Here is a 26,645-nt window from a genome sequence, read left to right on the forward strand (position 1 = left end):
AAACTACTGTGGAATTTCTTCCTTTATTGCTGCTGTATTATCCTTCTACAGTGTGGACAGGGTAAACTGAATATTCTTTAATACAGAAATGCAGAAGCCATCTTTAAGAAGACCATTTTGCAATGCTGTCTCCAGTACAGCCATCTTAGCTGGGTCTGGAGGATGATGATTGGCTGATGCAATAGAGCAAGAAGACGTGTGATGTGGAGGCTGCTGCGAGGAAAAGCGGGGGAATTCCACAATGTTGCAGTGAGGGATAACAGCTATCTGATTCTGTGCTGCCCAGGAGAATAGTGCTGATCAGAGACTGCTGTTGCCATTATACTCTGTTCAATGCTACATGTGAGGGTACCTGGATTCTGAGAGCCTGTACTGGGAATCACTGTTTTTCTTGTTGGACGCTGTGAGTGTCTGTGACCATCAGCAGACCCCTGACCATCAGGAGAGGACTACTGTCTACTACTGCTAGGTGCTAGCTTGTTAGGGAGCACCCTTTCACATACCTATGTGGAAATGCCTGGAGTTCGGAGAGTACCTACTATGGTGAGATGCCTCTTGGCTACTGACTTTTCTTGTTTTCTGGTTGTGTGATATAATTCTTCCCCAGTGGGATTGTCTTTATTCAGTGACCTTTTGAATTACAAAGACTGTACTCGAGAAAGCTAAAACCACTTGTACGGAAGGAAAGAGGAGACGTCTCAGCAGGATTGAAAGAGAGAGATCACAAAAACTTCTATCCCTGTCTGAATCAGAGCATGTGTCCAGAGACCCAGAAAAGGGTGCCAAGGGCTTGGTTAAAGTCTAACATCATACATGTTAAGCTGTTGTCTGCTGGGAACCGTTGTACTTTCCGCAAGGGCCCCAACTTTGCTGGCAAATGTTTTTTTCTTCATTTAATTTCTTGTGTGCCAAATGGGTATTGTTATAGGAAATTGGGACTGTCTTTATATACTGTTGCTAGATAAATGCAGTTCGGTTCTGCTAATAGTGTTGTTATATAGGTATACTACAGTATACTACAGGTTTTTAACCATATCTCTCAGAGTAATGTTGCTGTCTTATTGATTGTTTGTATAAGTGCTCTTGCTAATTCTCTTTGTTTAGGATATACTTGGCTTGAAATACCCCAAGGTGTGTCAGTAAGTCCAGGAACATTTCCAGGTATACAGAGACATTATATCCAGCAACACCTCTAAGGGTAGCAATACAGAAGTAAAGTTTATAACTCTATAGGGGAAAGGAGAAGCAGGGACAAAGAAAGAAAGAAAGGAGAGAGAGGTTAGAGAGAGAAACAGGCGAAAACAGAATGGGAGGATTACGAGGGTGGGAGGAGGGTGTTAGTGCTTGAGTGTATCCTTCCTTGGGAGGTTGGGGGTAGCCACAGTCCATGTCAATGGATTCAGCTACATCAGAACATATTTGTAGTCCTGAGACAGTGTATAATCCCACAAGTAGAACCAGGTATTCTGAACTTTCTCAACTTGGCCTTTTTGAGCAAGGCCATGGGGTCTTCCATTCACATTAATGTCATTGATTTTGAAGAACAAAAGAGAAAGGATGGGGTGGCTCCTATTTGCAAAAAGTAGTGATACACAGCCAGGCTGCATTAAAACAATGGATCAGAAGGGACTTTTTGTGTCCTATTTACAATTAAATTAGAATCTTGAATATAACGGAATTTGTTTTAGTAATGCCATATAGGAGTTGGTTTACAAAATCTAGTACAGCTGTGCATAGTAGCCAAATAGCTTCTAACTTCAGCTTGTTCAAACAAGCTTTGACAAAAAACTGGAAGCTGATTGGTTTCTATGCAGAGCTGCACCACATTTTGCACTCTCCAATTTTACTAAATCAACCCCATAGCATTCTATTTTAATGTGTTGAAGTAAAAAGGAAATGAAAGTGTGTCATGATTTTTAAGTTAAAGTAGATCTAAACCTCATCTGGACAACATTTAGTTTCTTAAGCATTGTATCATAAACGATTGCCATGGATTTATCTTTGCCTGTAAAAAAAACACTTTTTAGCTTTTTTCACCCTTTGTTGTACCTCAACACTATTGATCTCTTACTATCCTTTTTATCTATTTCCTGACTATATATACTTAAAGAAGAACTTCACTCCCTCAATCAACATGGACTATTTTTAATCCTTATGCTGCTAGCATTAGTAAATAGATGGGAAAGTATGTCATATTTACTTGTTTAAAACTTTTTTTTAATGTTTCTTTAGTTACTTCCTGGTTTCCATTATTTGGTGTTTGCATATGAAGGTTTATACAAATGCATTCACTTTATTTTCAGATGTATTTATATATATATCATTATGTTTGTTTAGAGCGCTACATTTCTATGATTTTTGTACTTTTGAAGGTTGGAGGTTATACCTTTTATGCCAGTTGCTTTTTATCACAACCCTTTTATCTAGCGCTTGTTTACCCATTTTACCTAAGTTGTCACCTTATAACAAGACAATTGGCTAAACAAGAACCATAGGATTCCCAGGTATTCTTTTAACAAAAAGCTGCAAGTTTAAAGAGTTTGAAAATAACTTATTTCATGTTGTTTACAAAAAGCATATTTAAAAAAAAACCAAACAATTCTCACATACAGTAGAGGAGAATGGCATTACCTGTTGACAGTCGTCCTCATCACTGCTTAGCTTCAGGTCATCTTCAAGCACTCTATTAGACACAAACATAAAATTGTATGCTTAGTTCATTTTGAAAATAAATTAAAAATAAACCAGCAGCAGTAATGCTACCAAACAAAACATTCCGCATTCCACTGCAAATTATATTGTGCCACTGTGTCTAATTAGTAGAGTGTAAAATGATTATTGTTGGCTTTGAAAAGTTATAATTACCTAAGAAAACAAATATTGGCCTTGATCTGGCATCTGAGCAAATTATTGCAGATCAGGCAACATTTATGAACTGCAGTAGGAAACAAAGCTTAATTATCTTTATAGATTGTTTAGCAGATCCAATTACCATTCTTTCTATGTAAATAGCATATTTAAAAGCCTCTGACAAACAATTCAAGTAACAATATAAGGTCCTGTGTCAATGGGCATATGTTTGCTTTAAGCAGGATCTGCATTCTCATAAAATTCTATAGAAAAGCAAAATCCACTGAAATCAGCTCAGGTAGGTCAGAAGGAGGTCAGCTGCAGGCCACATGCACCTGTCAATGAATATAGAAAGCTATAAGAAGTGTCTCAATCTGATGTCAAACCGGTGCCATCGACACAAGCTCAAAGGCACCGGCCTGAACAGACATGCTAAGGACCATTGATGAACTGCTTGTATGAATCAGTAGTAGTTTTGCTGGTGAATATCTGTTCCATTTCCCAGTATGTGGATTTCGGCTGATCTGCAATTACCTAGCAATACTGTCCTTACCAGGGGTGGACTGACAACTCATGGGGCACCGGGCAATAGGGGATCATAGGGCCCCTGTGTCCTTGCCCAAACTCAAAAAAGCCTATGAAAAAGGTACCAGGGGCATCTCATGGAAACTCGGGCACGGCCCTCGGGCAGTGCCCGAGTTTCCAAATGGTCAGTCTGCCCCTGGTCCTTACAATTAAAGATAAATTGCTTTGTCAACCCACCAATTTAACCACTTCAAGTCAGGACACTTTCACCCCCTTTCTGTCCAGGCCATTTTTCAGCTTTCAGCACTATCACACTTTGAATGACAATTGCACGGTCATGCAACACTGTACCCATATGAATTTTATAGCATTTTTTTGAGACAGATAAAGCTTTATTTTGGAGGTATTTATTCACCACTGTGATTTTTTTTTTGTTATATAAATGAAAAAGTCCCAAAAATTTGAAAACAAGTGTTTTTCTTATAAAATTTTGCAAATAAATAATCTTTCTTCATAAATCTTGGCCAATATTTATTCAGTTATCTTTTTAGTAAAAAAAAATAACCCAAATTAGTTTATAACCAAAAATTATAATTAAAATTTTTTAAATTTTTTTATATTATTATTTATGGTTTTTTTTTTACATATTGTCACCCTAGCAGTACAGTGTCACCATGGTGCCACTGTACTACTTGTGGGGGATTATGAAGATTTTTTTTTTTATTTACACTGATTGCTTTTACACCCATACAGGCTGTAAAAGCAATCATTTCTCCTCTCTGGCTGCATTCTTGCAGCCATTGAGAAATACTGTGTGAGCTGTGATTGGTCACAGCTTGTCACATTGTACAAGGCTGTTGTGAATAGCCTTGTACCATGTGACCTCTGTGATCATTCACAGATTTCACACATAGTAAGCAATGATGTCAGAAGTGACATCTTGCTTACTAGTCTTCATGTGATCACTGATTGGCCAATCAGTGATCACATGATCGGGACCTCACACAGAGGTCCCACACAATGATCGTAGTTCCACTGTGCCCGGAGGACACAGCGGGCACTGGATCGTGGTGCTGCGCGCTCCCAGGGAGCGCGCACAAGCAGGGGGCAGGGAGGCCGTTTATAAACGGCCACCCACCCCTGCACTGCCACCGTCCGGCCGTTTATATTCAACGGCCGGACTGGAAGTGGTTAATGTAATCAACTTTTGCAGACCAAAAGTGATTATGTTATTGAAATGATCAATTTTATAATATTAGATACAATTATTAAGAATTTTCTTTTTGAGTGAAGTATTTCTTCTACATTTAAAAGCATAACCAAGTTATGATATGGTAGCTAAAAGAAACCCAAAAAGTCCTCAACTAAACCAGTGCAGAAGGTATATACATGCTTAATGCCGTTAATATTAGCCTTTATCTGCTGTAAACTAGTGTTTCTGACTGTACAGTTGGCCCAGAGCCATAAAGCAATGACTTGCATAGCTCAATCCACTGCCTTAAAATTAGTAATATAGTGCTTATTCTTGGGATTTGTGATGGAAGTGAGACAGGCAGATACCTTCTATTTAAGGCTCCGCTGTTTTTCACGCACGTAAAGAGGGCGATTATAAGAGGAGATGCTCTCTCAGTAAATGTATGAAAAACAGGCAGTTCTTGGAGGTAGAATACAGTTAAGGTAAAAATATATTTCCTTACATATGTATATAATATACAATATATATATATATATATATATATATACTGTATATATACCCTAAGCAGCCTGTACTTGGCATAAAACATGCTAGAAGAAGAGGGTTTTATTCAAGTGTGTCCCCAAGGCATCACAGAGCAGTTGTTAAAGTGCACTTATACAAAGCCATAAAATAAAGTACCAAGTGTCTCGGTCCTCTTAACAATACAAAATGTACAGTGACTGTTTATAGCATTTTCTGCTATGTTATCTGTAGTCAATCATATTGTGTTCTCAGCTGTATTGCAGTAAACTATACAACCAAATTCTGATTTGATTAAAAACATTTTTATGGGAAATAATTATGTTATAGCTGCTGAATTAGGTCTACGCAGTGATACTGTGGCACTGTCTACCAAGCATATCTGACACAAAACATCAATGCTAACCAACCATTTCAGTGAAGCATACCACGTCATATTATATAAATCACGCCATGTAATTATAAAATAGGGAGATGATTTGCTAACGGTTCAGTAACCCAGCAAATTCCTGTTCACTCCAAATATCCAGTCCAGTTTTAGCATGAAAATCTATTTTGGAATTCCATTAGAGAGGGACCTGAAAAAACCTGGCTATGTTCTCTTTCGGAGAGACAGGGTAAAAAGGAAAGATGGTGGTGTCTGTCTCTATGTGAGAAGTGATCTCAGAACGAGTGTGAAAGAGGACCTAGTTGATGGAGAGTGTGATGAGACTGTAGCATTGCAGGTGGAACTGTGGGGGTGAGTACTACAAAGGTAATCATTGGAGTTTGATAAAGGCATCCCAATGGTAATAGAGGAGGTGGAGACTCCTTGCACAGATTGAAAGTGCTGCAAGGGCTGGGACAGTGAAAATAATGGGGGATTTTAACTACCTGGAAATTGACTGGAGTAATGGTACTGCAGGAAAAGTTCAAGGGCAAAAATATATAAGCCTACTACAGGAAAATTTTATGGTACAGTTCATAAAGGCCCCAACTAGGAATGATGCTCTGTTGTATCTGGTAATCTCAAACCAGGCAGAGCTTATTACAAATGTCCATATAGAACATCTGGGTAATAGTGACCACAACATGATTTAATTTATTGTTAGCTGTAAACAACAAGCACATATGGAAAAAATAAAAACGCTCAACTTTAAGAGAGCTAATTTTCCAAGGCTGAGAGCTGCTCTTCAAGACTTAGACTGGGAGTGAATGTTGGCATCGATGACACAACACAGAAATGGGAGTTTTTCAAAAAGACTGTATGCAAACACACTGCAAAATTTATTCCCATGGGCAAGAAGTTTAAAAGGCTGAAAATCAAACCTATGTGGCTTACGGCCAAAGTTGAAAAAGCTACAGATAATAAGAAAAGAGCTTTAATTAAATATAAAAATGAAGGAATGCTATCATCATTTAAAAATTACAAAGAATATAACAGAATATGCAAAAAGGAAATAAAGACCGCAGAAATTGAAAACAAACCAAAGATTGCTAAAGATAGCAAGACAAACCCCCAAGCATTCTTCAAATATATTATTGGTCAGGTTTGAGCATATAGGCTCTTTACAAAATAATCTAGAGTGGGTGACTGGGGACAAGAGAAGGCAAATTTATTAAATACCTTCTTCAGCTCTGTGCATACAAAGAAGCATGGGGGAGCTCTTGTCCATATTGGGTATGGTATTGACACAGCTCCAGATGATCCACATTGGCTCACAATTGATATGATCCAGAAATATTTAGACAGTATAAAGGTGACTAAAGCACCTGGACCGGATGGCATACACCCATGGGTCCTTGAAGAATTGAGCACTGTAATTTCAAAGCCAGTGTTTCTAATTTTTAGGGACTCTTTAATGACTGTCATAGTACCACTGGATTGGCGTAAGGCCAATGTGGTGCCTATATTTAAAAGGGGGTCATATTTTAAAAGGGGTAATTATAGACCTGTTTAACTTCTATAGTTGGGAAGATACTGGAGAGTTTAAAAAAAGACCACATAGATGAGATCTTGCTGGAAAAAAATATTGTAAGCAAGAGACAGCATGGATTCATGGAAGACAGTTTGTCAAACAAATCTGATTTATTTTTATGAGGAGGTGAGCAAACCCTTGGACAGAGGGGAGGCGGTGGATGTGGTATACTTGTGGATTTTGCAAAAAGCGTTTGACATTGTTCCCCACACACGGCTAATGTGTAAGATAAAGTCTACGGGCTTGGAAAAATCTGTATGTAAATGGATAGAAAACTGGCTAAAAGATCGTATTGTGAGAGTAGTGGTTAATGATTCCTACTCTAAATGGTCTAGGATTGTTAGTGGAGCACCCCAAGGTTCAGTGTTGGGACCCTTACTTTTTAATATATTTATAAACAATATAGGGTCTGGGATTAAAAATCCCATTTCAGTCTTTGCAGATGACACCAAACTGTGCAGTGGAATAACGTCCTTACAGGATATCTCCAACTTACAAGCCAACCTCAATGCACTGTTTAATTGGGCAACTATATGGCAAATGATATTTAATTTTTAATGATATTTAATGTTTGTGTAATGTTTAATTTTTATAAATGTAAGGTTATGCACTTGGGGGCTAAGAATATGCATGCATCATACATACTAGGGGGGTACAACTGGGGGAATCAATGGTGGTGTGAGGGACCGCCGAGCGGCACCACTAGCACTCCACTGGTCAGGCGTGCCCAGAGCGCGGAGTCTAAGCCCCAGGGTACTTGTTCACCAGGGCCCCTGATGGTGGGGATGGACTTGTAGTACCCCGAGACCAGGTCGCCTCTGCTGAGCACACCTGTCAGTGGTAGTGGTGTTCGCCAGGGGCTCCAACCAGGGAGAGCCAGATGTGAGGAGGTCGGGTGACCCCGATGGGATGGATGGATGGCTGAGCAAGTGCGTAGTCAGACAGGCCGAGTCGGTATTGTAGAGGACGGTAAGGTACCAGGGAGCAGGCAGAGAATCATCGGGTCACACGCCAGGTCAGCAGCAGGAGGTCAGATCTAATAAGGGGCATCCAGGGAGAGAGGTCAGGCAAGCAAGGGTCTGGGCAGGAGAAATCAGCAAGGTCAAAGGCAATCCGGGTCAATAACTTACTAGGCACAGGTACAGGAACACAGGAAGCAGGTAAGACCAGAAGGCAACGAAATGACAGCTCAGGGACCTTTAAATATCCCGCCCTGCGCTGCCATTGGTGCCCAGCGGGCGGCCGCGGCTTCTACTGCGCATGCGCGAACTCGAACGCCGCGGCCGGCCCGGACCTAGTGCCCGTGCGCTGGGTGGAGCAGTGCGCCTGCGCCGAGCCCATCGCGGCGGGGATCGAGGAGATCCCTGACATTGCCCCCCCCCTACGGGCAACCTCCGGATGCCCACCCGATCTCTCCACCACGGGTGATCACGAAGAAACCCCCGGACAAGCCTAGGTGCATGGACATTATGGGCTGGCTCCCACGAATTGTCCTCAGGGCCGTAGCCCTTCCACTTGATGAGAAATTGGGTCTGGCCCCCCCTTCGTCGGCACTTCAGGATTGCCTCCACCTCGAATTCTTCTTCCTCTTCAACCGTTACGGCCTCCGGGGGCCTGGATTCCCGTTCTGGGAAGGCATCAGGGACTACTGGTTTCAACAGGGACACGTGGAAGACAGGGTGGACCTTGAGTGTCTCAGGGAGAACAAGTTCATAGGCCACCTCATTGACCATTCGTTTGATGCAAAAAGGGCCTATAAATTTAGGTCCCAACTTCTTTGACGGGCAGAGCAACCTCAAGTTCGACGTAGCCAGCCAAACCTTCTCTCCGGGCTGCAACACCAGATCCCCTCTTCGCTTCCTATTAAAAGCCCTCCTGTAGTCCTCTTGGGCTTGACGGATGGCTTCCTGTAGTTTCCTATTGTTGGATGTGAAGAAGGTCAGTGCATCCTGTGTCGCTGGAATCGGGCATTCCGGGACCAAGTCCGGGAGGAAGACAGGATGAAACCCATAGTTGGCGAAGAACGGGGACTGTCCAGTTGCTGAATGGCAAGCGTTGTTGTACGCGAATTCCGCCAAAGGGAGGAGTGGCACCCAGTCGTCCTGAGAGAATGATGTGTAGCATCGAAGGTATTGCTCCAGGGTCTGATTGGTCCTTTCGGTCTGGCCATTGGTCTGAGGGTGAAAAGCCGAGGAAAGGGACAGCTTGATATCCAGGGCTTTGCACAATGCCCTCCAAAACCGCGAGGTAAACTGCACCCCACGGTCCGAGACGATGTCTTCGGGAACCCCATGCAGTCTAACGATCTCTCGGATGAAGACTTGCGCCGTCTCGGCTGCTGATGGGGTTTTCCGTAAAGGGATGAAATGGGCCATCTTGGACAAGCGGTCCACGACCACGAGAATTGCGGTGTGGTTCAGTGAAGGTGGAAGCTCGACTATGAAGTCCATGGAGATTTTCTGCCAGGGTCGTTCAGGGATGGGCAATGGACGTAGCAGGCCCCACGCCTTATTCCTTGAAGGCTTGTTCCGCTGGCAGATGGCACAGGAGCCCACGTAGTTCTTACAATCCTTGGCCATGTCCGGCCACCAGAAGGAACGTCGGAGAAGCTCCAGGGTCTTGACCGGCCCAAAATGTCCTGCCAGTGGATGGTCATGGCAATGTCCCAAGACTAAGGTTCGGGCATCCTCTGGCACCACAATCCGGTCCTCCCTCCATAGGAGTCCCTCCTTGTTCTGGAGGGGGGCCCCATCGGAGGTGGACATTGCTGTGGACGCTCTCAGGATCTCGGAGTGAAGGTTTGTCTGAAGGGCCAAGAAATTTCCTGCAGGAAGAATAGTGTCGGGCACTGGAATCTCCTTGGTGTCCTCGTACATGCGTGACAACGCGTCAGGCTTCGTGTTTTTCGAGCCGGGCCTGTATGTGATGTGGAACTGGAACCTCGAGAAAAACAATGCCCATCTTGCTTGTCGTGGGCGTAGACGTTTGGCCGTCCTCAGATATTCCAGGTTCTTGTGGTCCGTGAATATCAGGATGGGGTGGGAGGCACCTTCCAGCAGGTACCTCCATTCTTCTAAAGCGGTTTTGATAGCCAGTAGCTCGCGATCCCCAATGTCGTAGTTCCTCTCCGCAGGGGTAAGTTTCCGTGAAAAGAATGCTACTGGGTGGAGTAGTTCCTTGGCGCCCTTCCGCTGGGAAAGGATGGAGCCAACCGCGTTTTCAGATGCATCTACTTCTAAGATGTAGGGCAGGGAGGCGTCGGGATGGCCCAGAATGGGTGCCGAGGTAAATAACCTTTTTAATGCTTCAAAAGCTTCCTGTGCCTCGGGCGTCCATCTGAATCGCGTCCCAAGCTTGGTTAACTGAGTGATGGGGGAGACCAGACCCGAGAAGTTCTTGATGAACTTCCGGTAAAAATTTGCGAACCCAATAAAACGTTGGACACTTTTCCTGTCCGTGGGTTCAGGCCAATCTAGGATCGCTGAGACCTTCTGAGGGTCCATTGCGACCCCCGTGGTGGAGATGATCAGACCCAGAAATGTAACGCTAGCCTGTTCAAAGCAGCATTTCTCTGCTTTAGCGTACAACCCGTGCTGCCGCAACCGCCCCAACACCTTTGATACATGTACCCTGTGCTCCCCCAGGGAGGATGAAAAAATTAAAATGTCATCTAAGTAGACGATGACAAAGATGTCCAGGAAGTCCCTAAAGATGTCGTTCACAAAGTGTTGGAAGGTGGCTGGCGCATTGCACAACCCGAAAGGCATGACCAGGTACTCAAAATGGCCGAAACGGGTGCGGAAGGCCGTCTTCCACTCATCCCCCTCCCTTATGCGAACCAAATTGTAGGCTCCCCTTAAGTCCAACTTGGTAAACACTACTGCAGTTTTTAGGCTCTGGAATAATTCAGGTACCAGTGGTAATGGGTAACGATTTTTAACGGTGACCCTATTCAGCTCCCGATAGTCAATGCATGGCCTCAAAGTCTTGTCCTTCTTTTCTACAAAGAAGATCCCTGCACCTGCTGGGGAAGTGGAGGGACGGATAAATCCCTTTCGGAGGCTATCCTCAATATAGTCCTTCAGGGCCCCTAATTCTAGCTCAGAAAGGGGAAAAATTCGCCCGAACGGAATTTCCGAACCGGGCAACAGATCAATAGGACAGTCATATGGGCGGTGGGGGGGTAGAGCATCTGCTCCCCGTTCACTGAACACATCAAGAAACTCATGGTAGGCTGCAGGGATCACTTGTTTTAGGCTGTCATCCCCTTCAGAGCACAGGAGGACCTGGGGGACCTCCGGGCCCGAAGTTCGACACAGTTCCCGACAATATGGGGAAGGGAACGAGACAACCCCAGTTTCCCAGTCAATTTGGGGGTTATGGGCCCGCAACCAAGGGAGCCCCAGAATGACTGGGAAAAGGGGTGATGCAATAGCATCCAGGCGGAGGAGTTCCCGGTGCTGACCGGCAATGGAAGTCACAATGGAAGGGGTCTCCTGGTTAACCACCCCTGACTTTATCCGGGAACCATCAGCCAAAAAGATGTGAAACCCCTTCTCCTTTGGGCGGAGGGGAATACCCTGCTGGTGAGCAAAATTGATATCCACAAAACAGCTGCATGCCCCCGAATCAACTATGGCCGTCACCTCCACGGTCCTTTCTGAAAGCTGAAAGGAGAGGGGAACAACTAAGTACTGGGACGGGTTCATATTGCCAACAGATAAAGAAGATGAGGTGAACTTACTCAGTTTCTGCGGGCAGGAACGCACCATGTGACCAGCTTCGCCGCAGTACAGGCACAGATTCTGGGAGCGTCTGCGCTGGCGTTCCTCAGGCGATAGTTTAGGCCGAGCCAGGCCTAGCTGCATGGGTTCGGGAGCATCTTCAAACGGCTGGTTCTGGGTGCTTGGCCTAGTATGTTGACTGGATCCCTGAAATGACCCCCAGGGATTTCCGCGACCCTGACCAGACCTCTCCAATCTGCGCTCCCGTAGTCTACGGTCAATTTTGATAGTGAGTGCAATCAGGTCCTCTAATGTCTCGGGCACCTCCACCCGGGCGAGCTCGTCTTTCAGAGCCTCTGATAGGCCCATACGAAACTGGTGCAAGAGTGCGAACTCGTTCCAACGAGTGTCACCCATCCAGCGCCTAAAGTCAGAGGCGTATTCCTCAGCCACCCGCCGACCTTGTCGGAGTGCGTATAGTGTGGCCTCGGCCGAGGCCGCCCGTTGTGGGTCATCATATAAGATGGCCATAGCATTAAAGAAGCTGTCGACCGTAACCAGGTGAGGGTCATTGTTTCCCCTTAGTCGGTGGGCCCAGTCTTGGGGTACACCCTGCAACAGGGAGACAACAAACCCCACTTTCACTGATTCCGTCAAAAAGGTCCGTGGCTGCAGTTCAAAATAGAGCAGACAGGAGTCACGGAATGACCGAAAGCGTGTGCGATCCCCATGGAAGCGCTCGGGTAAGGGTACTCGGGGTTCCGCCATAGGGAGTGATGTGGGAGGCCCAGGAGCCGGCTCATGGACTGCTGCGACCGGTGGTGCAGGAGCCGGGGCCTGTGAAACAGGAACAGAGATGGTGCAGGCCTGAAACCGATTCTCGATCTGCAGACATCTGTCCTGTAATGTGTTTACAGCTTGCGTCAGGGTAGCCAGGTGCCTGCAAACCTCGTCCAACGGGGAGAGTCCTCCTCGAGGCTCAGTCATGGCCTTCTGGTACTGTGAGGGACCGCCGAGCGGCACCACTAGCACTCCACTGGTCAGGCGTGCCCAGAGCGCGGAGTCTAAGCCCCAGGGTACTTGTTCACCAGGGCCCCTGATGGTGGGGATGGACTTGTAGTACCCCGAGACCAGGTCGCCTCTGCTGAGCACACCTGTCAGTGGTAGTGGTGTTCGCCAGGGGCTCCAACCAGGGAGAGCCAGATGTGAGGAGGTCGGGTGACCCCGATGGGATGGATGGATGGATGGCTGAGCAAGTGCGTAGTCAGACAGGCCGAGTCGGTATTGTAGAGGACGGTAAGGTACCAGGGAGCAGGCAGAGAATCGTCGGGTCACACGCCAGGTCAGCAGCAGGAGGTCAGATCTAATAAGGGGCATCCAGGGAGAGAGGTCAGGCAAGCAAGGGTCTGGGCAGGAGAAATCAGCAAGGTCAAAGGCAATCCGGGTCAATAACTTACTAGGCACAGGTACAGGAACACAGGAAGCAGGTAAGACCAGAAGGCAACGAAATGACAGCTCAGGGACCTTTAAATATCCCGCCCTGCGCTGCCATTGGTGCCCAGCGGGCGGCCGCGGCTTCTACTGCGCATGCGCGAACTCGAACGCCGCGGCCGGCCCGGACCTAGTGCCCGTGCGCTGGGTGGAGCAGTGCGCCTGCGCCGAGCCCATCGCGGCGGGGATCGAGGAGATCCCTGACAGGTGGAGAAGGATCTGGGAGTTCTGGTAGATCACAAGCTTAATAATGGCATGCAATGCCAAGTTGCGGTTTCTAAAGCGAGCAAAATCCTCTCTTGCATTAAAAGATGTATAGACTCCAGAGAGAGAGATGTCGTATTACTCCTGTACAAATCATTAGTAAGACCTCATCTGAAATATGCAGTTCAATTTTGGGCACCAATTCACAAAACGAACATTGGTGAACTGGGGAAAAGTACAGAGAAGGGCAACCAAACTGATAAGAGGCATGGAGGAGCTCAGCTATGTGGAAAGATTAGAGGAACTGAATTTATTCTCTCTCGAGAAGAGGAGATTAAGGGGGGATATGATCAACATGTATAAATACATCAGTGGTTCAAATAGTGAACTCGGTGTTGAGTTATTCACCCTGAGGTCATCACAGAGGACAAGGGGGCACTCTTTAGGTCTGGAGCAAAAGAAATATAATCTCCAAATATGGAAAGGTTTCTTCACAGTGAGCTGTGAAAATGTGGAATAGACTCCCTCAAGAGTTGGTTCTGGCCAGCTCAGTGGATTGCTTTAAAAAAGGCCTGGATTCTTTCTTGGATACACAGAATATGATTGGTTACTAACATTTTTGGGTAAAGTTGATCCATGGAATATCCGATTGCCTCTCGATGGATCAGGAAGGAATTTTTTTCCCTGCAGGAGCAAATTGGATCATGCTTTGCTGGGTTTTTTGCCTTCCTCTGGATCAACGGTGGGTGTAGGATTATAACTTCTTTTTTATGGTTGAACTGGATGGACTTTTGTCTTTCAGTTAGACTAACTATGTAACCTACTCAATGTAAGTTGTTGCCACAAAAGTTAAAAAAAATCCTTAAATGTATATATTGTAAAGGGGACAGACTCAACTGATAGTGGCAGTGGGAAACTATGCCTGAAACAGGGACACCTAGGAACGTACCAGGCAGGTTTGGCCGGCACCTTTACTCAACAAGACAGCAAACACAGTTTCAATGTAGAAAAGCTTTGTACAGAATATCCATAGTATATAGAAAAAAAAATATCTGCTTGTCTGAGCCACTAACTAAACTCATTCCTGACTAACGTGGTACCCCAAAACAAATAGGAAGCACTTATATCTTTTTTTTTTTGTCTTAGAATTCTATCAGCAGTCAGCCTTTTTACCCAGCAGCAGATTCCCACAGCAGAGAGAGCTAGAGTGCCCTGAGCATCAGTCAGTGTGTGTATATATATATATATATATATATATATATATATAGTATATCTCGTCATGTGGACAGTATATATGTCTTGTCAGTCAGTATATATATATATATATATATATATATATATATATGTCGTCATGTGGACAGCTAAGACTAATAATTAAGATCTGGCTACCAGGTAACATGAGAACCTAGCAATGGAGGCTTTATTCTACCCAAGACTCTACAAAGCCTCCAGGCTCCAGAGTTCAAAACATACTGTATTATATATTATTATTTAAGAAAACAGAAAGTTTGTTTTCCCCATATCAGTCATGAATCCTGGAGCCCCTCACAATATGTATGTGAGAACCTTAGATGACGCACATACACAGACCACAATCTTGCCAGCCACTGCCTTGCATAACATATAAATTAAAGACATAAGGCTCCATCAAGGCGGATGATTTAATAAAACACCACTACCTTTTTTTTTCTCATGATCATTTTCTCCTAAAAATTCTCAATTTACAAACATATATGCCACAAAGATGTGTAATCTTTATTTTTTCACAAGAAATTAACTAAATCCCTGGTTTATCACGTGAAGTGTTATTTTTTCATTGCCAAAATCTGTTTTATTTGTTCTATTCTACATAGACAAGTATTAAAATTCCCAGTTTTCATCACTCTGAAGCTGATGTTATATTTTTCAAGGGATTTTAACTTGTGTGGTAATCTTTGTGAATTGACTTTACATAAAAATTTTCATAAGGATCACTGAAATAACATGAATTTACTGGCACCAGTAGTGGTACAATAACTTTACTTACAGAACTGGGTGAAGTTTGGTATTGCTTTAGAATGATAGTGTGGTTGATGTAACAACAAAGGACTCCCAATTTGGGAGATGATGTCATCATGGTTGTGAAATAGGTGGAGAAGAGCAGGTGAGAGAGGCATAATCAATCCGACAGCATGTTTGTGGTTGTGATTTCCATCAAGAAACTTGCACAAAGTTATAGATTAGCAGTGAATTGAGCAGACCAGAGTCTGCCAAATTCAGGTAACCTCTTTTTTTGGCCCTGTACTGTGACATACAGCATTCAGTCAGTCAGTCAGTCAGTCCGTACCCATCACAAAGGCTTGCATAATGCTGTTTCTGAGTAGATGTAGCTCATTATGCTGTTTTCTTAATGTGTGCACAGCACACTCTAAGCCTCATTTATTAGTTTACACTTGGTCTTGGTCCTAGGTCTTCTTTGTGGATGAAAAGAAGGAGAGAGATGGCAGAAAGATGACTGAAGAGGGATGAGGGCAAGAAGGCGAAAAGAGCTGTTTGGGAACATTTCCAGGACAAGGTGATCTGCCACTCAACGCAAGAATGACAAAGTAGGCCTCCAACTGAGCTAAGTCAAATCTATAGTGGCTGCACAGGAGGCAGAACTATGATATGTTAAGCCAGTGTGATTTAGACATTATGAGCATGCTAAGTCAAAGCAAGTTTTTTCACTAACCAAAATATGTTCTTCCATCTGGAAACTATAATAGCAAATAACTCATCAAAAGTGCAAATGTTCTTCTTTGATTATAAAGGCACTAAAATGGCAAATTTTAATGAATGCTACAAAAAATGAAAAAAAAGTTTACACATGAACAGTAAAAAAATGACACGTGAATCCTAGCTGCCCTTTCACTTTGGGGTGTCTAGAATCAGGAAGAGGCAGTTAGTATTACTTACCTCAGATCAGTAGGTGACCTGGTTCAGGAGCTATGATCTTCTTATGAGTTGGCTGCATCCCACTCTATGTATGTTGACTGCTGCTCCTGATTTATAGAGCTGGACCAGCTACCAGACTGTCAGTTACCCCACAAATTGCATAGGGAGAGTGGCTCAGCTGGCAGTAATTCCTGTTAGTAGTATAAAGCTGACAATGGTAGAAACCACTATTACTGAAACTGGATTCAGCCTCACTAGGGTAGCTTTTAATAAACACTTTTCAAAAAGATTAAAGTTACACTTTTTATTCAGAGCATAGCATCAAGTCAGTTAAACTCCTGGGATATTTATCTGGTCAATTAAGCAGCAGAGGGGGTTGTTAATCAGTTTTGGTGTTAATGAAATTAACAACAGGTTCACTAGATGGGCAACAATGAGATGACCCCCAAAACAGGAATGGTTTTACTGGTGGAGGCCACTGACATTTTTCTCTACTCACCATTTCTGACTGTTTTTCACTAGTTTTACATTTGGCTAGGGTCACTATTCGTAGCATGAGGCGATACCTGGACCTTCAATCAATGCGTGCCATTGCCAGAAGGTTTACTGTGTCTCCCTTAGGGAGAAAGGGAAAGCAATGATGAAGGCAAAGGGTGCCTGGGTCAAGCGGGTCCAAAAGAGGTCACCTCTTTTGGACCCACTTTACCCAGGCACCCTTTGCCTTCGTCATTGCTTTACCTTTCTCCCTAAGTTAGTTTTGGGCCCTGAGGACACCACATGGTTATTTCCATGTGAATCAGCGCTATATATGTGGGGGCCATTACTTGGTCTACATATAATAATTTTTGACCCCCTTCCTTCTAGGTAGTCTCATTATAGTCCATATGTGGTAGTGTCCCGGTCATCCCATTTTCTATATTACTGTGTCTCCCAGCACAGTCTCAAGAGCATGGAGGAGATTCCAGGAGACAGACAGTTACTTAGGAGAGCTGGACAGGGCCGTAGAAGGTCCTTAACCCATCAACAGAACCGGTATCTGCTCCTTTGTGCAAGAAGGAACAGGATGAGCACTGCTAGAGCCCTACAAAATGACCTACAGCAGGCCACTGGTGTGAATGTCTCTGACCAAACAATCAGAAACAGACTTCATGAGGGTGGCCTGAGGGCCTCTAGTGGGCCCTGTGCTCACTGCCCGGCTCCATAGAGCTCGGTTGGCATTTGCCATTGAACACCAGAATTGGCAGGTCCACCACTGATGCCCTGTGCTTTTCATAAATGACAGCAGGTTCACCCTGAGCACATGTGACAGACGTGACGTGAAAGGGTCTGGAGAAGATCTGGAGAACGTTATGCTGCCTGTAACATTGTTCAGCATGATTTTTGGGGTGTCTTTGAATTCAGTCCTCTGTGGGCTGATAATTTTCATTTCCATCAAATGATGGGGCATCCTTACATTCCTAACACATTACCCAGTCCATATCAGTATAGATATCCAGCATGATATTTTCCCCCATTGAGATCTGATGTGTTATCAAAGTGTTCCTTTAATTTTTTTGAGCAGTGTATATAGGATTTTCTTTATTAAGGTATCCAAGGATACCAGTCAACTTTGTAAATGTAGTCTCAGCCTTTTATTACCCTGTGCTTTAAGGCTGAACTCCAGGAATTCAGACACTGTAAAATCTGCTGCATTAGTATCGGTTAAGTCCAACGAGGATTATCCCTTTTTATGGACTGTCAGGGTTGGGCTCCTACTACTTAATGAGTAGCTCTTTTCTTTCATTTCTCAGAAGCTGCTCAGCTGTCGGTTAATTACCAGCCACATGTCTCCACAGTGACTCACCTGGATACCATCACCTGCCTCATAAGTCCAACCTACAGGCAGCCCTTTTTGCTATTTTAGCAGCTTAGCTCATTTCCTGCTTGCCCTTGCGTGGTCTATTATCTCCAGTGTGCCTTTGTTCCTGTGTACAACTTGGTTTGGCTGACTACTCTTCCGGTTCATGTTCCTGCTTTTTGGCTCCTGACTACGCTGACTTCTGGATTCTTGACCCTGGCTCATCTCATTACCTTCACTGGCATCCAAACCGTGGCTTCTGTTTTGACTACATTCCTGATCTATGTTATATTTGTTATTTCATTAAAGGTGTGATTTTAACTGCACTTTCTGTCTCCGCCTGGTTTATGGTTCCTGTCAAGGACTTTTCTCTTTAATTTACAATTTACATTTTTGCCGAGTGTCAGGAGTACAGATATGCCTATACTTCCAGCGCTCTGACATTGGACTGTATGCAGCTGCTGTACCTACCCATCCTCTCTTCCTGCCCAATAACAGAACACTTTGTATTATGCAAAGCCTTCTGTGAATGAACAGCAGCATTGAAGGGCGAGCAGAAATGCTGCTGTATAAGAACAGAACACCAGGAGTGTAGTGATAGCTGAGATCCTGGTGCATAGTAAAACTATCAGATGTAAATAACAGAGATAAATCCATATGGTTACCATAGGCCTAGGGCAGTATAAACACTGCATCATTTATGTTCTCCTTGTCTGGGTTTGCAGTGTAACCACAGACAAGGACTAAGAATAAAAGAAGGCATCTACTTCTCACATACTGTATGTTTAATTCACTATAATTAGTGGAAGTAGCCAATAATGATGATTTATGTGCTGCACTGCACTCTTGTAATCACTGCAGATTACAAACTGCTGCTGAAAAACTGTAGAGCAGACCTTTTGCTAGATGCAAGATGTAAACACTGAAATATGAAATGCTAATAATTCATATTTGCCATGCTAAAAAGAAGTAATTCTGAATAAGCATATACCTATAATTTACCTAAAATTTTGCTTAAGATTTAACCTGAAATGTGTCAGATTTAGTGGATTGGGGAATCCATTCTTACTTAGAGGAGTTTAAACTTTTTTTTTTACATTTCTTAAGCTACTTCCTGGTTTCGTGACTAGGCAAATGATGTCATACATTCCAGCAGTCTTCAGGAGGGGAGGGAGGGTTCTCAGCTCAGCAAATGCCTGATCTAAGGGCAGATGGATTCCAGGAAGTAAATACTATAAGAATCATCTGCTCTTACTCAAGATGTCCACTGCCACAAATGCCAGGGGGTGTTTTTCAAAATTATTTCTCAGCAAAATAAAGCATGGAGACATAGACAGTTGGCTGAGTTTGCTTTAAATGTTAACAATGAATTAAATAGCATTTATAGTTTGTGGTGCTCAGATGCAGTGCAGTTCCACTTTAAGAATGAATGATCTTATAACTGGAGGGTCTAGAATAATGAGGACACAAGCAACATGACCTTGTTCCAGTTACATTCCACTGTGTAAAGAGAACAGTAGACATAATAATGTTACAGGGCACAAGAATGCTGTTTGGTTATAGAATCTATGAGGCACATTTTCCATCTTCTAAGCTCTGGAAAGTGTCTACACAAATACACACATGTTTGGATTGGCTATGCACCAGATTCTGCATGCTTTTTATTTTCTTTGCTCTGAATGAGTATTTTTTCTGTGAAATAACAAAGAGGCTAAACAACATACAGTAGTAATGGTATACATGTGAAGAGGAAAGTTTTGATTTATTGGAATAAGAAGAAAAATTCCTAAATAACATCCTTTTATTTTACAATTTGAATAAACAGAAAAAACAGATGTTATTACAACCGTATAATATTTATTTTAAACTTGAGTTGGATTGGCCTGTGCTGTCTGCAAGATCTGCCATTCTTTTGTACAAAAGCCAGAGGAAAATGTGCGATGTGGATTTACAGCCCATGCTTTGCTATGTATATTTTAAAGTTTAAAGCCCATTTGGTGGGCCTTGAATATTTAGAAGTTGAAAGATCATTTGGTTCATAAAGGAGCTTTATAACTATCTTTTCTGTCCATCCAATACTGGAATTAAATTTTTGGTAGATGGGAGCTAGTTGGATTACTTACCAAATGATGTATTTTAGCTCTTGGGAATTTAAGTGGTAAGATCTTTTCTGTACTGCCTGTCTCTGCTTCCTCCACTTTGGAGTCTAACTTCTGTAAATTGCATTCCTCATTTGAAATAAAGAATTCAATAGGAATAAAGAGGCTATATTGTAAAGGTTATGAAAGATAGAAGCTAAAGACCAAAGATTTTGTTTCTATGGTCCCCTACTGATTTAAGAAGTCAGGAGATAATTCAGGTCACCCACAGATGCCTAACAAATGTTAGTATTAAATGAACTGGCCCTTTAAATTTTTGCATATTAATTCTTTACTATTCGAAGCATTCAAAGCATTACATTTATGTTAGAAAGTGCCTTAATGCTCTCCTGACATTAGAATAAAGTGTCAGACTCCCCTAACAGTAAAGCACTGGGTACCAAAGGCTTTCCTTTAGATGTATACAAAACATATGGAGATATACTGTTGCTGGAGTTATTACAGGTCTTCAGTCAGGCATATGATTCCTTCCAGCTCCCAGATTCTATGAATGACAATTGTATAATAGTGCTTCCTAAACCAGGGAAAGACAAGTTGGTTCCAAAGTCATAACAACCCATATCACTACTAAACTCACATGTAAAAAAATCCTGGCTAGGGTTTTGGGGACCAGACTAAGCAAAGTAATGCAGCGGTTGGTACATCCTAACCAGTCAGGATTCCCACCAGATCTATGGTGAATAATCTAAGGAGGGTTTTCCTTAATCATCAGATGCCCTCAGATAACCAGGGCAGTAGGGCAGTTTTGTTGCTTGATGCTGCCAAGGCTTTTGACAGCGACCAGTGGACATACATGTGGGAGGTAATGGGCCTGTTTGGCTTGGGAAGCCCATTTATATGATGGGTCAAATTACTGTACTCTGTCCCAAGTTCATGTATGCAGATAAATATCTCAGTCTCGAATTTCTCCTCCCTACTTGGAGGGACCCAGCAGGGATGTCCCTTGTCCCTCCTATTATTTGCATTGGCAATAGCTATTAGACAGTCAGACTCCATTAAGGGGTTCCAGAGAGGGAACAGAGTGATAAAAATATCCTTATATGCCGTCGATGCCTTGTTGTTCCTTGGGGATATGAACGACTCCCTAATCTACCTCTTGATTCTCATTCAAACCTTTGGTTCATTCTCGGGTTTCATTATAAACTGGGACAAATCTGCCCAATTCCCCTTAGACGCGTCCTCCCCGGCTCTCCCATGCAATGCTCACCAAATTAAAATTGTGTCCTCTTTTAAATTTAGGTATATGGGTGCACCCCAGGGTAGAACATTTCCTGCATTATAACCTAACCCCACTTCTTTATAAATTCAAACTTAAGAGCCAAACTTGGACTAAATTGCCTTTGTTGGTGGTGGAGTGAGCAAATTTAATCAAAATAATTTGGGCTCCTCGGCTACTTTATATCTTCCAAAACTCACCAGTCTGGATATCTCTCAAATGGTTAAAAAAAATAGACTCACTATTCTGCATCTTACTCTGGAAAGGTAAACAACCAAGAATCAAACATTACAATTACCAAAAGATAAGGGGGGTTGGCAGTGCCAACGAAAGTATATTGCTCAACTCCAGCATTTTGCTGGTTGGGAAGTTATGCAATGGGAGAACCCAATCCAAGTCCTGCTTTTGGGTGGCTCTTTTCGCTACCATCGCTATCATCATGTGTAGTGACACCAATAACTTCTTGTATTTCTTTGACAGTTTTATTTACTTGCTTTGTTGTACACACCATGGATATTACATGACTGGAAGCCTACATATACTCTAGGACTGTATGTGAGAGGTTTTGGTTTTGCATCTTTTGTATTACAATTTAAATCTTAAAAACATGATTTGCTTAAAAAAATGATGCTAGGAATTGGCTGCTGGCATGTGTCTGGTTGAATAGGTGTACAGACATTCATTTGGAGGACGATTTAGGAAAACATGCTCCCCTGCTCATTCACACCCACCACATAGTCTGCAAATGTGAAGCTGCTATGGAAGAGAGGTCATAAATGCATTTTAAAGCATCACTGGACAGCAATATGACTAAATTAGGATGGATACAGATCAACTACAGTATAAACAAGCATGAAATGTTACAGTGAGTGTGATGCTTGGTGAGAACAAGCATAGTTTCCATCTGATCAAAAAGGTGACCTAAGCTTTTAAAAAGTTACATCAATAATGTTTTCTTTAATCTCACATGGAGGTGTTGTAGCAGTTATTAAATATGTTGTATGCCATTTATCTTCCATGAAGACTCTTACTCTTGTTGATCCAATGATGACAGGCTCGAAAGATGCAGAATCTGTCAAAGACACTATTTGTGCTTATTTAGGTTATTTTAGAAATCTCTCTGGCTTGTGGAGATTGAATCAGTCTTTTGACTGAATCCTTCACTGATTCATGGAGCGGTTTAGTTATCCAAGACTGTGTTAAAAGTAAACTGATGCATGCACAAGACATTATTTGTCTGCTGTCAGGCAGATAGTGTGTGATTAAAGTGTCAGACTTCGACTCACATCATTTCTCAACCTCTGCTCCTAACTTTATTCATAACTAAACATTTTTTTAAAGGACATCTTTCCAAATAGCGGACTGTATGCATGTTCCAGTGTCTTAAGAAGCAGTATATGCTGGAAAATAATATAAATGGAATGACAGCAGGCAGTATGTAAAGAAGAATTGTATGGAAGGTATGACAGCAGGCAGTATGTAAAGAAGCATTGTATGTAAGCTATGACAATGGGCAGTATATGCAGGAATAGAGCGCAGAGAGAATGGTAGAGGGCAGTATGTACAGATTCAATGTGGTTGATTTACTAAAACTGGAGAGTGCAAAGCCTGGTGCAGCTATGCATAGAAACCAATCAACTTCCAGGTTTTTTTTTTGTGAAAGCTTAAAGCAGAGCTCCATCCAGAAGGGAAAGTTATGCTTTATGGGCTTTGTCGCTCGCTCCCCATTAAGGATTGGCACCTTTGGGGGGTCAAGCGGGTACCCAAATTTAAGAGGTACCCGCCACCACTTCCGCCTAAGATGATCAGAAGCGGAACTTGTCCTCCCCCCTCCCTCCCCATAGTCTTCTGGGACAAGTGACATGTCCCAGAATACTATGGGACCATTCACAAAGCGCAGCACTACTGCATGCACAGTGGGCACTCGGCTGTGAAGCCACAAGCTGTCACAGCCAGGTGCCCACACTGAAGATGCCTGTGCAGGGGAGAGAAGACGGCTAGTGAAACCAGCGGTGGTGAGGACACCGCTGGACCGAGGGACAGGTAAGTGTCTGTATTTTAAAAGTCAGCGACTACAGTTTTTGTAGCTGCTGAGTTTTATTTTATTTTTTTTTATTCAACTGGAACTCTGCTTTAATTAAACAAGCTGAAGCTAGAAGCTGATTGGCTAACATGCACAGCTGCACCAGAATTTGCACTCTCCAGTTTTAGCAAATCAACCCCAGTGTGTGGAGGGTGTGACAATAGGCATTTTGTGCAGAAAAGAGGTACAGAGGGAATGATGGTATGTGTAGGAATGGAAGGTAAAGGGTATGACTGTGGGCAGTAGGTGCAGGAAATCAGAGAAGAGGGTATGGTAGTAAGCAATATATTCAGAAAAAAAGTACAGATGGTGTGACAGTGGGAAGTATGTGCTGGAGAGAACTGCAGAGGATATGGCAGCAGGCAGTATATACAGCTGTGGCCTGCAGAGGGTGCTGCAGTAAACAGTATGTGCAGGAGAGAAGCGCAGAGGGTATGACAGCAGACAGTATGTGCAGGAGAGGAATGCTAATGGTATGACAGCAGGCAGTTTGTAGTGCAGATGGTATGACACAGGAAAGTATGTGCAGTAGAGGAATGCTGATGATATGAAAGCAGGCAGTTTGTGAAGGAGTGGAGTGCAGATGGTATAACAGGGGGAAGTATGTGCAGAAGAAGAGTGTGGAGGGTATAATGGTGCAGGAGAGGAGTGTGGAAGGTATGACAGTGGGCAGTATGTGCAGAAGAAGAGTGTGGAGGGTATGATGAAAGGCAGTATGTTCAGGAGAGGAGTGTGGAAGGTATAACAGTGGGCAGTATGTGCAGGAGAGGAGTGTGGATGGTATAACAGTGGGCAGTATGTGCAGGAGAGGAGTGCAAAAGGTATGGTAGCCATCAGTATGTACAAGAGAGGTCCGCAGAGAGTGTAACGGTAGGTAGTATGCATAAGAGATAAACAGAGAGTTAAAGCAGACAGTATATGCAAGAGAAGAGTGCAGAGGATATGACAGCAGGCAGTTTATGGAGGAAAGACATGCACATGGTATTACAGGGGGAGTTATTTGCAGAAGAGAAATGTGGGAGGGCATGACAGGGGGCACTATATTCAGAAAAAGTATGTGAAGGGTAAGACAGCAGGCAGTATGTGCATGGGAAGAGTGCAGCGGGTATGATATTTTCCAGTATGTGCAGGAGAAGGAGTGCAGAGGGTATGACAGGAGGTAGCATGTACAAGAAAGGCCTGCAGAGGTTATGAAAGCAGGCAGTTTTGAATTAAAGAAGTTTGGCCAAAGCTCTTTTTGCCATATTTCTGTGGGTCACAGGAATGCATTTAGTTTTGCACTCCTGTGACCAAGATTCAGCCATCAGCGGGCTAAAGCTTGCTGTTGGCTGACGTCACAGAGTGGGTACAGGCTCTGCAGGGATCACAAAAATGATGTCAGAATCCGTCCACATACCAGCTGGCTCAGCCTCTCAGTGTGCCAGTTAGAGACTGAGGCAGCAGCTCCCGTCCCCTCCACAGTCCAGCACTCCAGTGAGCACTGGAGGGGCAGATCACAGAGTGGTGACTGACAGTGACTGAGAGCGATTAGCGGTTTTGATCTCTCAGTTCTTGGTGTAGAGGAGGCAGGAGACAGATGTAGCATTGAATCGATGCTGCATCCACCTAGGTGAGTTTGAATGTTTATTTTTCAAAATCTTGCACTACTCTTTTAATCTAATGAGCTACCTTCACCTTCCCAATGTTATCTATATCCCTACTACAGACCTCAGATCAATGTGTAATCAGGACTGCAAGACTTAGATCCGCAGCCTTTGCTCAAGCAGGTAAAAATCTGTCCTCCTACCAGCCAGTGATCTATGTGGTACTGCATATGTGCAACATTTTTTCCATACGCCTTTAATGGAGAATATGTTTACTTGCAAGCCTGTAGCGAGTGAAGCCAGGCACACACAGTGTTGTATAGCCATAAGAGCTCAGAGGTCGCTGTGTTCTGCTCAGGTCAGCATAGGCTATGGCTCCTGGTATACTCTGCCCACTGATATGTTGTTTATAGCTTGAGCTGTACAGTATATATCATGGGGGTGCTTAGGGGGCCTTTGAAATTCAAATTGTTAAAAGAGGTATTCTTTAACTACAGCATAGATTAATTCTAAAGAAAAGTATAACTGCTGGGGTAAATTCTTTAGCTGTAGTTGTCCCTGCAGGCTACACAAAACACTACAGAGACTCTATAACTTAACTTTATTATAGGCAAACAACTAAATGGGAGCTATTTTAAGCACCATTATTTATACTTCTGTCCATTCAGTCCTGAGATTTCCACAGCCTTGCCAGACAACAGTCAGCCCATTGATGTGACTTTTGTCTACTACGGTTAAGCAAAACAGAATGGTCATCTTCCTGCCATCAACCTGTGAAGGGGCAGCAGCAGTTCACATGTCTTACTCTGCTTTGTCTCCTTGTCAGTTTGTTCTCTGTCAGCACATGTGCACTACAGCTCAACTGATTTTCTCCTGGTACTTGCCCTATCTCTCCAAGTGCTGCTGTAAAAGGAATTGCATTAGGCTGATAAATGCTCAAACATCACAGTTTCAGAGACAAATACCTTTTGAACTCTGTTACATCACAGCTCCTATTATGAAACAGCTACTATGGCCAGGCACCCAACAGAAGGTTTCATGCCAGTGGACACTTCACATCCGCTCCCTGTACCATAATGCTTGCAAAAAAACAGTCATTTTGACTTGTAAATTCCATATCTTGGAGTACTGTACAGAACACAGGCAAAGTATTCATAGACCCTGAAGTATAGATTCATACCTTCAGGTTCTTGGACACTGGCAAACCTTCTGAGGACACACCCCTTGGGTACCTCCCTTGTAGCCCTACCCCAATTTGTAAGTCCTTGCTTTGTAGCAAGCAATGCAGAGTAATCAAAGAGTGGACATGAGCGTATACCATGCCCTGTACAGTACTCCAAGATTTTAAATTTACAGGTACGTCAACATTTCTCTACAGTATAGTA

The 26,645-nt window shown here is 43.4% G+C and overlaps 1 protein-coding gene across 5 annotated transcripts in view; it reads right to left on the minus strand.

The window, feature by feature from the left end:
* The window catches only part of AFF3 (ALF transcription elongation factor 3), a 450,181-nt gene that overhangs the window by 119,011 nt on the left and 304,525 nt on the right, over positions 1-26,645 (minus strand). For all 5 annotated transcript variants that reach the window (XM_089688114.1, XM_089688112.1, XM_089688111.1 and 2 more), the window contains exon 6: positions 2,632-2,683. In XM_089688114.1, the coding sequence (XP_089544240.1) occupies positions 2,632-2,683 (52 nt within the window). The remainder of the gene's footprint in view (positions 1-2,631; positions 2,684-26,645) is intronic.

Source organism: Staurois parvus, unplaced genomic scaffold (genome assembly GCF_062004578.1).
Source record: "Staurois parvus isolate SC_StPar_1 unplaced genomic scaffold, SC_StPar_1.0 ptg000446l, whole genome shotgun sequence".
Taxonomy (NCBI): Eukaryota; Metazoa; Chordata; class Amphibia; order Anura; family Ranidae; genus Staurois; species Staurois parvus.